This window comes from Ambystoma mexicanum, chromosome 9 (assembly GCF_040938575.1).
Source record: "Ambystoma mexicanum isolate Mex_15411 chromosome 9, UKY_AmexF1_1, whole genome shotgun sequence".
Lineage (NCBI taxonomy): Eukaryota > Metazoa > Chordata > Amphibia > Caudata > Ambystomatidae > Ambystoma > Ambystoma mexicanum.
The window spans coordinates 1,108,619,458-1,108,631,940 of record NC_090931.1 but is presented as its reverse complement, the minus strand read 5'-3'; the positions used below and the strand labels follow the sequence as shown (position 1 = coordinate 1,108,631,940).

The following is a 12,483-nucleotide window of genomic DNA, read 5'->3' as shown; positions in this document are numbered from 1 at the left end:
TCTTATCTGAAAGGGAATAGCACAGTTGGATACATCCGACTATCCACCTAGAGATGGCATTTTTAGAGATGCAATCTCCTTCTCTGCCAGGAGCTGAGGAGACGAACAGCTGATGTATCTTTCTTAGCGGTCTGGTCTTGTCTACATAGTAGAGGACCGCCCTCCTCAAATCTAGTGTGTGGAGTTTCACCTCAGCAGAGCTCTTGGGTTCTTGGAAGAAGGCCGGTAGCTCAACAGACTGGTTAACATGGAATTTGGAAATTAACTTGGGTGAGTGCGTAAAACCAGTTTGTCCTTATGAATAGTAAAGAAAGGATCCTGCATTGACAGCTTGAATTTCACTGACTCTTCTTATGGACGTGATGGCTACTAAAAAGGCAGTTTTATAAGTCAGGTGTTCGAGACTGTTAGGCAGAATCCTATGCAGTTCCCTTGGTAGCACTACAGGTATATGCCATTAATCCCCTTTGGTATCAGTCTGTACCACACAGATTTAGTAGGTAGCTGTGGCTGTGCAGCCAGGCGTATCTCAAGAGGGAGATGAGCAGTATGCAGGGTTTACACAATAGGACTACAGTACTATGGAACAAGGAAACACTGACCAAAGCTTTGTATCAAAAAGAATATATGTATTTATTTTACACAGTCTGAGCAAGAGTGAAAACCGAGCAAAAATGGCACTTCAACAATATATAAAGGGGAAGGAAAGGTGGTTATAAGAGATTAGGTGCACCAACACATTTCTTGATGAAAAGCAATGTAGAGAAGGCAGTTGTAACTGAAACAGCCAGAGTCAATAGGCCTCTGCCAGAGACAATGGTACAAGGCAAAGTGCCCACGTTCAAACGGTTCTAGTAGCTGCAGTCAAATCTTTGTTTAACGGTTGAAAAGGAGGGTGCATAAGGTAAAAAGACAATGTTAGACGATAGGGACGGCCAGCCCAGAAGGTAAATAAAGGATTTAAAACACCTTTAGCAGTACCCAACGAAAAGGGCGGCCTGGCGGAACAATGTACCTTAAAAGTGGAAGAGGCTCCTGTGGTGGCGGTAGTTCCTGGCTGTTCCTGCAGTTTGGGAGATCCAGCAGAGGAAGAGAGGCTCTTGTCGTGGAGGAAGGTTTGAGTTATTGTACTGCCCAGGGATGAGGGGGGTCCTGGGAGTCTCTCTGCCAGACATTAGTCCTGGTTACGAGAGACTTACCCAGAGTCTTTAGCTCACCATCTTTCACAGAGAAGAGATATCCCAAAAATATCAGTCTTTGTCCTGACCTGGGGCAGTCTAGCACCGAAATGCTAGGCAATTCTCTGAACAAGTGTACCAACAGCATCCCCAGACACGCGTTTCGGTCTGGTTCTTCTCTGTGAAAGATAGTGAGCTAAAGACTCTGGGTAAGTCTCTCGTAACCAGGACTAATGTCTAGCGGAGGGACTCCCAGGACCCTCTCTTGCTAATTTGCAAGGATGAAGCCAGCCACAGTGATGCCAAAACGGAATAAAAGATACGCTCCTTTAAATCGCGGTCGTGGTGGACGGGAGTGCCAGGCTATCCGGTCTCCTAGTGCGGGGAACTGGCGATTCGACCAAGGCAAGTCCTGGAAGGTGATTCGCCAACTGATCCCACCAGCTCAAGGGAAGGCGGCTCTTGCAGGTGAAGATCTGGTGAGGCTCTGCTGCAGGGCTTCACCGGTGGTTCAGTTGTTGCAGATGTCTTGAGCTTCTCTCTTCTTCGGATTTCTCAGGTCCAGTGGCGCCGTCTATCTTCCAGTCCGCAGGTCCCTGCTTTTAAGCAGAAAAAACCCCATTCATACAGCCTAGCTGTCACTCACACAGTGGAATGGCTATCCTGGCGGGATAAACCCCCCCCCAGCCTATCAGGGCAGAGTGTGACTTGGGTTGCTTAGGTAACCCTGTCCAGAGTGCTTATTCCCCCTCCCACACATCCTGTCTACCCCAGACTCACTGGTGCCTAAAGGAGGGCTTCTGTCCAGAAGCCCGCTAAAAGGACGAACAAAGGGCACGACCTCGGTTTGGATTACAGAGAGCGACACAAGAAATAAATATTAAAGATCAGGCAAAATCTTGGGAAACATTAGTCAGTCCCAGGGTACGGCGTCTATGTTTGGGGGTCACTGACATCCGTGTTACTGCACTGAAGGTGCCGTGTAACACATGTAAAAAGATGATACCCATGAAGTGAGGAAAAACTCCATAGCGCATGAGCACAAAAATAGCCTGAAACACAACATACATATGCCTAAGAGTGGGAAAAAGAGTCTCGCTCTTATCAGGAGTAAAAAAAATAAACCCTGGAAATCCAGCAAATCTGCTGAGGGACTCTATAGGTAAGGGAAATTAGCCTTTTAAGAGAATTCTCCCTAACAGACTACACTTGTGCATGGGCTGAAAGGGAGGTCCCATGAGCTTAGCAAGTACCACATTAAGGTCCCAACCTGGTGGCGGGTTAGAAATTGGGAGGGTGGAGTCTTTTTACCCCTTCCATAAATGCTTTGACAACTGGCACCTTCCACCATTACATCTTGTTATGGGAAGTGATGTAGGCTGATAAAGCTGCCAGGTGCACTTTAAGTGAGTTAAACACTAGCCCTGCATCCAGTAGGTGGAGCATATAGGTGATCACACTAGAAGTACAATGAACAAGGCTGATTTGCTTATTCTGGCACCAAATTACGAATCGTTTCCATTTATCAAAGTAAGTGCCTCGTGTTTGGTTTTCTTGACTCCTTCAAGATATCCATACATCTTTGAGGTAAACTGAGATGTCCGAACTCTGACTTCAGGAGCCATGCTGCCAAGTTCGCATTGGGTTGAGGATGCACTGTTAGCCCCTCGTGCTGGGAGAGTAGGTTGTACCAGCACAGGAGCTTGATGGGGGGGGAGGTGGGGGTTCGCACACCGCAAGCTTGCGTAGGTGTGGATACCATGGTTGTCCCGCCCACATAGGAGCAACCAGGATGAGGGTCATCGGTTCCCTGTGGATCTTGTTCACCACCTTCCTCATCAGCGGGGTTGGTGCAAAAGTGTAGGCAAATATCCCTGACCAATTCATCCATAGAGTGTTCCCCTTGGAGCCTGGCTGGGGGAACCTGGATGCAAAGTTTGTGCATTGCCTGTTTTTTTTGTGGCGAATAAGTATATAGTGGGGAAACCCCACTGAGAGAAGGTCTCCTACGACCTCTTGGTGTAGTCGCCACTCGCGTTCCTATGGGAGGGGATCAATGCTCAGAGCATCTGCTAGTGAGTCGAGTTCCCCAGGAACATGTTGGGATGACAGGTAAAGCTTCCGTCTGAGTGCCCATTTCCAATTTTTCTGGGCAAGCTTGGACAGATTGGGAGAGCGAGAGCCCTCTTGTTTGTTTAACTAAAACATTGCAGTTGTGCTGTCTGTTAGGATCTGCACTGACTCGTTGGATAGGAGGGGTTTGAATGCACAAAGTGCTCTGAAGACTGGTAGACATTCTTGCAGATTTGTGTGGTTCTGAGCCACTGTGTGAGACCAGAGACCCTGAGCTGTGTGGTGAAGTTTGTGAGCTCGCCACCCTGCCAGAGAGGCGTCTGTTTTGACTACGGCTTGTACCTCTGGATCGTAGAAGGGTTTCCCCTTTGTTAGATTTGCTCTTGTCCACCAGCGTAGACTCTGTACTAGTGTTGGCGAAACGACCACTAGATCATCCCACTGACCACTTGCTTGAGGCCACTGTTTCGCCAACCATTCCTGCATGGGCCGCAGGCGCGCGTGGGGAACCAGCTAAATGCAAGATGCCACCATGCTTAGCAGACTCCTAGCTTTGCACACCCTTATTTGGCGACCGGACTAAGGAATTTGCAGCTACAAATTTTGAATTCTTTCCTCTGATGGAAAGGCCAACCCCTCTTGGGTATCTAGGACAGCTCCTAAGAACTGGTTCGAGGTGTTTGGCACCAAGGTTGACTTTCTTGTTGATTGAGAAGCCCAATTGGAAGAGGTTGATTGTTCTTTGGATGTTTAGTCTGCAAATTAGGGGGGGGGGGAAATACCCTGTAATGTGCCAATCGTCCAGGTAAGGGTACACAGGGATTGCCTCCCTGCGTAGGTGCACGACCGCCGCCAGTACCTTGGTGAATACCCTTGGAGCCGAGGCTATTCCGAAGGGCAACACCTTGAAATGTTAGTGCGGACTGTATTTTGAAACGCAAGAAGAATCTGTCCGCTGGGAACATTGGAATGTGAAAATAAGCATCTTCCATATCCAATGTTGCCATGTAATCCCCTTTTTTAGTAGGGGGATAACCTCTTGTAGTGTAGTCATGCAGAATTTTTGTGGCTTCACATACTTGTTTGTAGGGCGCAAATCTAATACTGGGCGCATTGTCAGATTTTTTTTGGCACAAGGAAGTAGGTTGCATAAATACCCCTGTTTACCTGGTTGACTGGAACAACTTGTATGGCGTCCTTTGCTAGCAGAACAGCAATCTCCGAGGAGGATCTTCTGGTGTTCCAGCGAGCGTATTTTGTCACGGAGGATGTTGTGGGGGCACCCTAGCAACTCTATGCAGTATCCTCCGGACACTGGACAGCACCCATCTGTCCAAAGTGATCCCTTCCCAAGCGTGGATGAAGGTGGAAATGTGCCCCCTCTACTGGGAATGCATGGGAGGGGACGTGAAGCGGAATGTCACTGTTGGGTGGCGTACCACCTCTGGCGGGGCTGCCACTACCCCTAGTGCGTCCCCTGCGCTGCCCTCTGGGGAAGCCGTGTGAGGCCTGTGACTGATTGTTACCCCCATGAGGTTCCCCAATTCTGGTAATAGTTTGAACCCCTTTGGGAACCTTGGCCCCGAAAGCGACAAATTGTTGTTTCCCCTCTGTCCAGAGGATTTATTAGTGAGTTGACTAAGATTTTAGGGTCTCGTACACATCCTTTGCCGTCTTTAAAGCTTCCTCCACTGCCTTGCCGAATAGGACGTTCGGCTCTATGGGCATATCTATAAGGGTTGCTTGGGTTTCAGGTATGAATACAAGCATGACGCTTAATCACAGTGCCATCGGCGATTAACCTTCCAGCATTATCTGCAGCATCTAAGTTTGTCTTTAGCATGCAGCCTGATACAGATCTTCCATCTGCTGCTATTTGAGCCAGCTGACTCTTTAAGGGTTCGGGTGCGGAGGATACCAAAGCGGATACCTCTTCATATTGATGGCAATTGTAGCTTGCCAAAAGGGTGGCACTGTTGGCGGTCCGTGCGCAATAGGCAGACGTGGAGGCAACCTTTCTACCCAAAGCGTACAGTCTCTTACTCTCCTTATCAGGAGGTGCTTCCGAAGTAGCAAGCGGTGTACCTTCCCTTTTTCAGGTGGTCGTTACTAACCAGGGAATCTGGTTTTAATTGGCCCCTAATGTACAGGGGATCGGAGGGTGCGGCCCGGAACAGTTTCTCGACTCGCAGGTTAACCGCTCGAGTGAAATTAGGAGTTACTAGCGAGGGATCAATCCTACACTGAATGGAATTTAACAGAGGGATAGGATAGCCTGGGTAATGGCTCCCTTGTCTCCTAGGATTTCTTCAGCAAAATCCATGTCTTCTTTGACCCCGTGTGTCGATATGAAAATTTGCAGCTGCCTTAGCCAGGTTCTCATTGAGGAGAGGTTGATGATCAACAGGGGAGTTATGTACTGGAGATCTTTAGGGATCGGGGAGTCAAGATTGTAGGCTTCAGCCTCCTCCTGCTCCTCGTCATCCCCATAATAAGAGACCCCTGGCTGGTCATCCACTAATTGTGTTTCAGTATCATCACAATATGAATCAGGGTGGTAACCATCGACCCTAAAGGAGTCTCACCAGGCCTTGAGTTGGAGCGTCAGAACAGAGTTTCTTAGCAGGGGGCTGAGAGGAACTAGGTATTGCCTTAGACCCCGAGGGGGCAGAGGTAGCAGGGGTGTTGGAGTAACTATGAAAATAATTAGGGTCCTTTTCATAGAAGTCAGTCATGAATGGCATCCTTCTCATTACCCTATCAATATCAGCTGAGGACCAGCATTTAGAGCTAGGAATCACAACAACATGTTCTGGTTACTCATCAGTGCCCATATCATGAGCAGTGGGAGGATTTAGTTTAATTTTAGTGGTAGGATCTGATACCTTGGACTTCCCTATATATTGAAGGTCTTTCTGCTTCTCCTTATGAACATGGTGTTCTGAAGATGACTAAGTTGTTTATCCTGCTTCCCATAACTAGGAGCGTTTCCCAGCATTTTTTTTTTTTTTTTTTTTGGGGCCTCCCAGGGATTTGACACCTTGCGTCGAGATTCGAATGTGGTATTCGAGGAAGGACGTCGAATCTCGGGTGTAGACGCTATGTGTCTTGGCTGTGTAGGATAGAGAGCGGAATTGTCAGACGATTGGGCCTCACGGACTATTGATGGTGTGACACCCTTGTCAACCGAAGACAGTTGGCCTTGGTCATGAGGTGAACAACACCCAGAGGACACAGATTCGTTGGACCACTCTCTTGGTGTCTCTTCAGTTGCCGATCACTCGACACGCGTATCTAGTCGCGGCCGGGGCTGATGTGCTTAGTGGAGGTAGTAAGTGTAGCGCTCTTGCCGTCGGGTGTTGTCCCCACAACGTGGTCGCTGGCCAGTCCTTTGGGGTCGCGGGCCTGCCCGCCCTTACCGTCCGATTTGGCGGCGTTGCTGCCATCGCTGAATGTGCCCTCCACTTCCATGGCCGCTAGCTGCCTGGCGTAGTGGGCCCAGCGTTTAGTTGAGCGGTCTTTAAGGGTTTTTGGCTTGAAGAGCTTGCAAGCTCGACAGGTAGCCTCGGGATGGTGAGAGACAGATTGCACGTATTGTGTTGGTCTACCCAGGGAAACTTCCTGTTACACTTTGGGCAGAACTTAAATAGAGTACTCTCCACATGTTATGAAATGGCAGCGGGAGGGTATATGTAGGAAAAAAGGTAGAAAGAAGCCTGTATGACAAACCCCCACTCTCCCTACTGTACAGGGCAGAGGCCTTCCAAGGCTCGAAGTCCGTCGTGGCAGTCCTCGACGGCTGGTTTCCTCGATCTTCATCAGCGTCGATATTCGGCATAGGGTGGAAGTAAACTGGGAAGTTTAGTAATTAGAAGTATAAACTGCTAAAGCCGAGGGAACTCCGCAACATGAGTCCGACTAGTATGGAGGAAAAAAACAATCCGAGGGTCCTACGCGTGTGAGGGATCATGGGTACAGGGGATGTCGCACTAGGGATAGTATTACTGGCACGCCCTGGTTCGATGCCCCTTCGAGTTTCGAAAAAGAAACTAATACTCTGTAGCTTCCAGTAGATGTCGGCCTATGCACAGCATGTGATCTAAGCAGATTCCACAATCCTCGGGAGAGGGGGAGAGAGAGAGCGCGAGATATATGGGATACATTACTCACCGTAATTGTATTAATGATGCTTGTACCTGCTTAGATTCACATGATGTGCATAGCCCACCATCTAGTGGAAGCTGCAGAGTATTACAGTTGTTTTCGAAACTCGAAAAGGGACGTCGACAGGGCATGCCCGTAATACTATCCCCTCCTTAACCCCCGCCCCCCTCCCCCAACCCCCCCAGTGTGACTTCCGTTGTACCCATGATCCCTCATGCGTTGAGGTCCCTCAGATGTGTTTTCTTCTAACATGGTGTAGCGTGAGTACAGCTATATCCAAGCAGATACTATCAGACAAGCTCAGAAGCATCCATGCGCCTTCTTTCCGAGGGGAGGAAGGGTGGGTCACATGTGAATCCAAGCAGATACAAGCATCAGAAATACGATTACGGTGAGTAATGTATCCCTTCTGAGGCTTGTGAAATCTGCTTAGATCACATGCTGTGCATAGATTAGCGAGCAGTGGAAGGAGGAGGAGGTGGGACGTGAGAAGGTTCATGGGCGAATAAGTGTCTTAGAACCGCTTGTCCAACTTGTATATCTGTCTTGGAATGGGTGTCAATGCAGTAGTGCTGAGTAAAAGTACGTATAGGGCTCCATGTAGCTGCTTTGCAAATACTGTCTAAAGGAACATTCGCAATGAAAGCCAGCGTGGCTCCAGTAGCTCTTGTGGAGTGAGTCCTGGGCGTAAAAGTCAGTGTCTTATTTGAAAGGGAAGAGCACAGTTGGATACATCTGACTATCGACCTTGAGATGGCGTTCTTAGAGACACCATCTCCTTCTCTGCCTGGCGCTATGGCGACAAACAGCTAATGTGTCTTTCTTAGAGGTCTTGTCTACATAGTAGAGGACCGCCCTCCTCACATCTAGTGTGTGGAGTTTCACCTCAGCAGAGCTCTTGGGTTCTTGGAAGAAAGCCGGTAGCTCAATAGAGTGGTTAACGTGGAATTTAGAAATGAACTTAGGTGAGAACCTAGGGTGATTTCATAAAACCAGTTTGTCCTCATGTATTGTAAAGAAAGGATCCTGCACTGACAGAGCTTGGATTTCACTGACTCTTCTTAGGAGGTGATGGCTACTAAGAAGGCAGTTTTATAAGTCAAATGTTGAGACTAGATTTGTGCATGGGCTATAGGAGGGGGGGGCCCTATGAGCTTAGCAAGTACCACATGAAGGTCCCAACCTGGTAGTGGGTTAGAAATTGGAGGGTGGAGTCTCTTTATCCCTTCCATAAATGCCTTGACCACTGGCACATTCCACCATGACACCTTGTTATGGGAAGTGGTGTAGGCTGATGTAGGCCAGGTGCACTTTTAGTGAGTTGAACACTAACCCCGCATCCAATAGGTGGAGCATATAGGTGACATTAGAAGGAGTACAATCAACTGGGTTGATTTGCTTATTCTGGCACCAAATAACGAATAGTTTCCATTTATCATAGTAACAGTGCCTTGTGTTAGGTTTTCTTGACTCTTTCAAGATATCCATACATCTCTGGGGTAAATTGAGATGTCCGAACTCTGACTTCAGGAGCCATGCTGCTAAGTTCATTGAGTTGGGCTGAGGATGCACGGTTAGCCCCTCATGCTGGGAGACTAGGTCGTACTGGCACGGGAGTTTGATTGGATCGCACACTGCCAACTTGCGTAGGTGTGGAAACCATGGTTGTCTCGCCCACATAGGAGCAACTAGGATGAGCGTCATCTGTTCCCTGTGGATCTTGTTCACCACCTTCCTCACCAGTGGGGTTGGTGGAAAAGCATAGGCAAACATCCCTGACCAATTCATCCATAGGGCGTTCCCCTTGGAGCCTGGTTGGAGGAACCTGGACGCGAAGTCTGGGCATTGACGATTTTCATTTGTGGCGAATAGGTCTATAGTTGGAAAACCCCACATGGAGAAGGTGTTCTAAGACCACTTCGTGTAGACGCCACTCGTGTTCTTCTGGCAGCGGGTCTCTGCTCAGCGAGTCTGCTAGAGCGTTGAGTTCCCCTGGAACATGTTGGGATGCCAGGAACATCTTCCGTCTGAGTGCCCATTTCCAGATGTTCTGTGCAAGTCTGGATAGATTTGGAGAACGTGTCCCCAAACCCCCCCCCCTGTTTTTTGATATAAAACATTGCTGTGGTGCTGTCTGTTAGGATCTGCACCAACAGACTTGTTAAATGGGGTTGGAATGCTTGGAGGGCTATGAACACTGCTAGGAGTTACAGCACGTTGATGTGGTTCTGCGCAGTGGAGTGAGACAACAGACTCTGAGCTGTGTGGTGCAGGTAGTGCGCCCCCCACCCAGCTAGTGAGGCATCTGCTGTGACCACTGCTTGCATCTGTAGATCGTAGAAGGGTTCACCTTGGTCAGATTCTCTCTTGTCCACCAGTGAAGATTTTTTACCAGTGTCGGCGAAACGACCACTAGATTGTCCCACTGGCCACTTGCCTGAGACCATTGTTTCACAAACCACTCCTGTATGGGACGCAGGCGCGTGTGGGGAACCAGGTAATTGCAAGATGCCATCAATCCTATTAAATGCATTGCTTTGCGTACCCTTATCAGGTGGCCGGCCTGATAGTGTGGTATTTGCAGTAACAAGTTCTTTACTCTCTTCTGAGGGAAAGACTAACCCTTCCTCTGTATTTAGGATAGCTCCTAAGAACTGTTTGGAGGTGCTGGGCACCAGACTTCATTTTTTCTCATTGATCGAGAAGCCCAATTGAAAGGGGAGGTTGATTGTTTTTTCAATGTTTTGTCTGCAAATCAGAGGCGATTCCCCTGTTATGAGCCAGTCGTCCAACTAAGTTTACACTGGGATTGCATCCCTGCGCAGGTGCGCTGCCACCACTGCCAGTACCTTGGTGAATAACCTTGGAGCCAAGGCTATTCTGAAGGGCAGCACCTTGAATTGGTATTGCTGGTTCGCTAATTTGAAACGCAAGAACCTTCTGTGTGCAGGAAACATTGGAATATGAAAATAGGCATCTTTCATATCCAGTGTTGCCATGTATTCCTTTTTTAGAAGCGGGATTACTTCTTATAGCGTGGTCATGCGGAACTTTTGTGGCTTGACATACCTGTTTGCAGGCCTTAAATCTAATACAGGGTGCATTGTTAGATCTTTTTTGGGCACAAGGAAGTAAGTTGAATATATGCCCGCGTTTACCTGGGACCACTTCTATGGCGTCCTTTAATAGAATCTCTGTAATTTCCTGTAGAAGAATCCGTTGATGTTCTTCAGAGTGTACCTTTTGTCTCGGGGGATGGTCGCGAGGTCCCTGCTACAGTTGACAGCTTCCATCTGTCTGAGGTAATACCCTCCCATGGCTGGATGAAGTTTGAAATTCGTCCTCCTACTGGAGATGCATGGGAGGATACCTGGAGCGTAATGGCAATGGAGAGAAGGCCGACAATGGATGGGGCAGTGAGACCCAGAGTACAATGATTGGTTTAGACGAGAAAAAAGGGCCCTATTCATGGAAGTGTTTTATAATGGCGCAATCCCATAGGAAAACGTTCCATGGATCAGGCCCATAGTTTTAAAGTGAAAGTCAAATTTTGTTTTACCGAAGACTCCTAGCCTGACAGGGAATATTCATGAGCATGTGAATCCATGCCAGACCCCATGCTGGAGACGTTCAAACAATGACTCGGCCAGATCACCTCATCCATTGGGCATATAAGGTGGTCTCTGATTAAACCAGGTTGCCCTGATCTGCCTGGGAACTGATGCAATGAACTCCTTCGCCGGGAGCGTAGTATCAACTACGCTTGGTTATACTTGCTCTAGTCTCCTGCAGGTATGGACTGCATCCTCCGATCGGAAGAGCTCTTTAGCGCTTGCAGCTCTCAGAAAAACATGGATGCACCACAATACAGACCATAGACTGAGGGGAATGCCATCCACATTCCGTAAACCATTACCTGGGACCCCGGGGAATGGGCACCCCGGCATCGTATGACCAAGCTTCTGAAACCGACTGACTGTCCCACCCATGCGAAAGTAGTCTGAAGCAGGCAAGGAATCGGACAAGAAATTCTCTGAGAACCACTGCTCCTCCAGAATAGACAGTCAGCGAACACTAAGGAAATCATGAACAGGGGTCTCCATAGAATCCGCACAGACACACATACCAATATTCGCAACGTCTCCTCTACACCAACAAATAGAATGCAGCTATACCCATCGATCAATTCGGCCTAGCTGCACACATCTACTCATAAGGAACTATACAAATGCACAACATAACAAATTACATGAAGCAAAATACATACCAGTTTGCCTCTGCCTTGATCATGGCTGAAAAATAGAAAGAAAAATAATTAAGACTACACCAAGATGCCAACCTATATTTAATACAAAACAGCTTTTAGGCAAAAGTTAACGCATCGCATTAGTTGAAATCAATGTCAGACATAGGACTATATAAAAAATACAGAAGGTAAAACATTTGATTTTATTGGGTTTTACATAGAACTACTACTATGTTCTTGGTACTTTGGGACATGAAAGAATGGGATTGGTTTGATTAGTAGGAATCGATCAAGACTGTTAAGGGAATTTTCCTAAAGTCCACTTGAGGCAAGACTCTAAAAAGATCCCTTGGCATACAAGTAATCAACTCTTCGTACAAGTATTTATTACGCAAAGGATCTTGGTAGAATGGCAGGGCAGCCAGGCTCATCATAGGAGGAAGATGTGAGCTGCAGGTAAGTACACTGAACTCAGCAAGTACAATAGTCCAAAGAAAGACCTACACAGTAAATGTTATATTAAAAATATACATTTATTCTTACTTCAAAAAGGAAGGACGATCAATACGGATTTCACTAACCAACAGAAAGGAATTAACACTTTACAGAGGTGATTACTTCATTAGTAGTTGCTCACAGTTACAATTGTTAGACACGAATGACAGTTCTACCGTATTATCGGTACTACCATGCATTCATGTTGCTTAACAGATAACCGATTATTGTATTTAGTTAGAAAAATAACACCAGATAAAGTCTTTTGGAAGGAAAATAATGTGCTCTACAGAGTAGCAAATTTTAACTGTCTACGCTTTTCAAATC

At 47.5% G+C, this 12,483-nt stretch overlaps 1 protein-coding gene across 5 annotated transcripts in view; it reads right to left on the bottom strand.

The window, feature by feature from the left end:
* The window catches only part of PRPF40A (pre-mRNA processing factor 40 homolog A), a 1,435,679-nt gene that overhangs the window by 1,027,322 nt on the left and 395,874 nt on the right, over window positions 1-12,483 (bottom strand). For all 5 annotated transcript variants that reach the window (XM_069616434.1, XM_069616435.1, XM_069616432.1 and 2 more), the window contains exon 10: window positions 11,683-11,707. In XM_069616434.1, coding sequence (XP_069472535.1) covers window positions 11,683-11,707 — 25 coding nt within the window. The remainder of the gene's footprint in view (window positions 1-11,682; window positions 11,708-12,483) is intronic.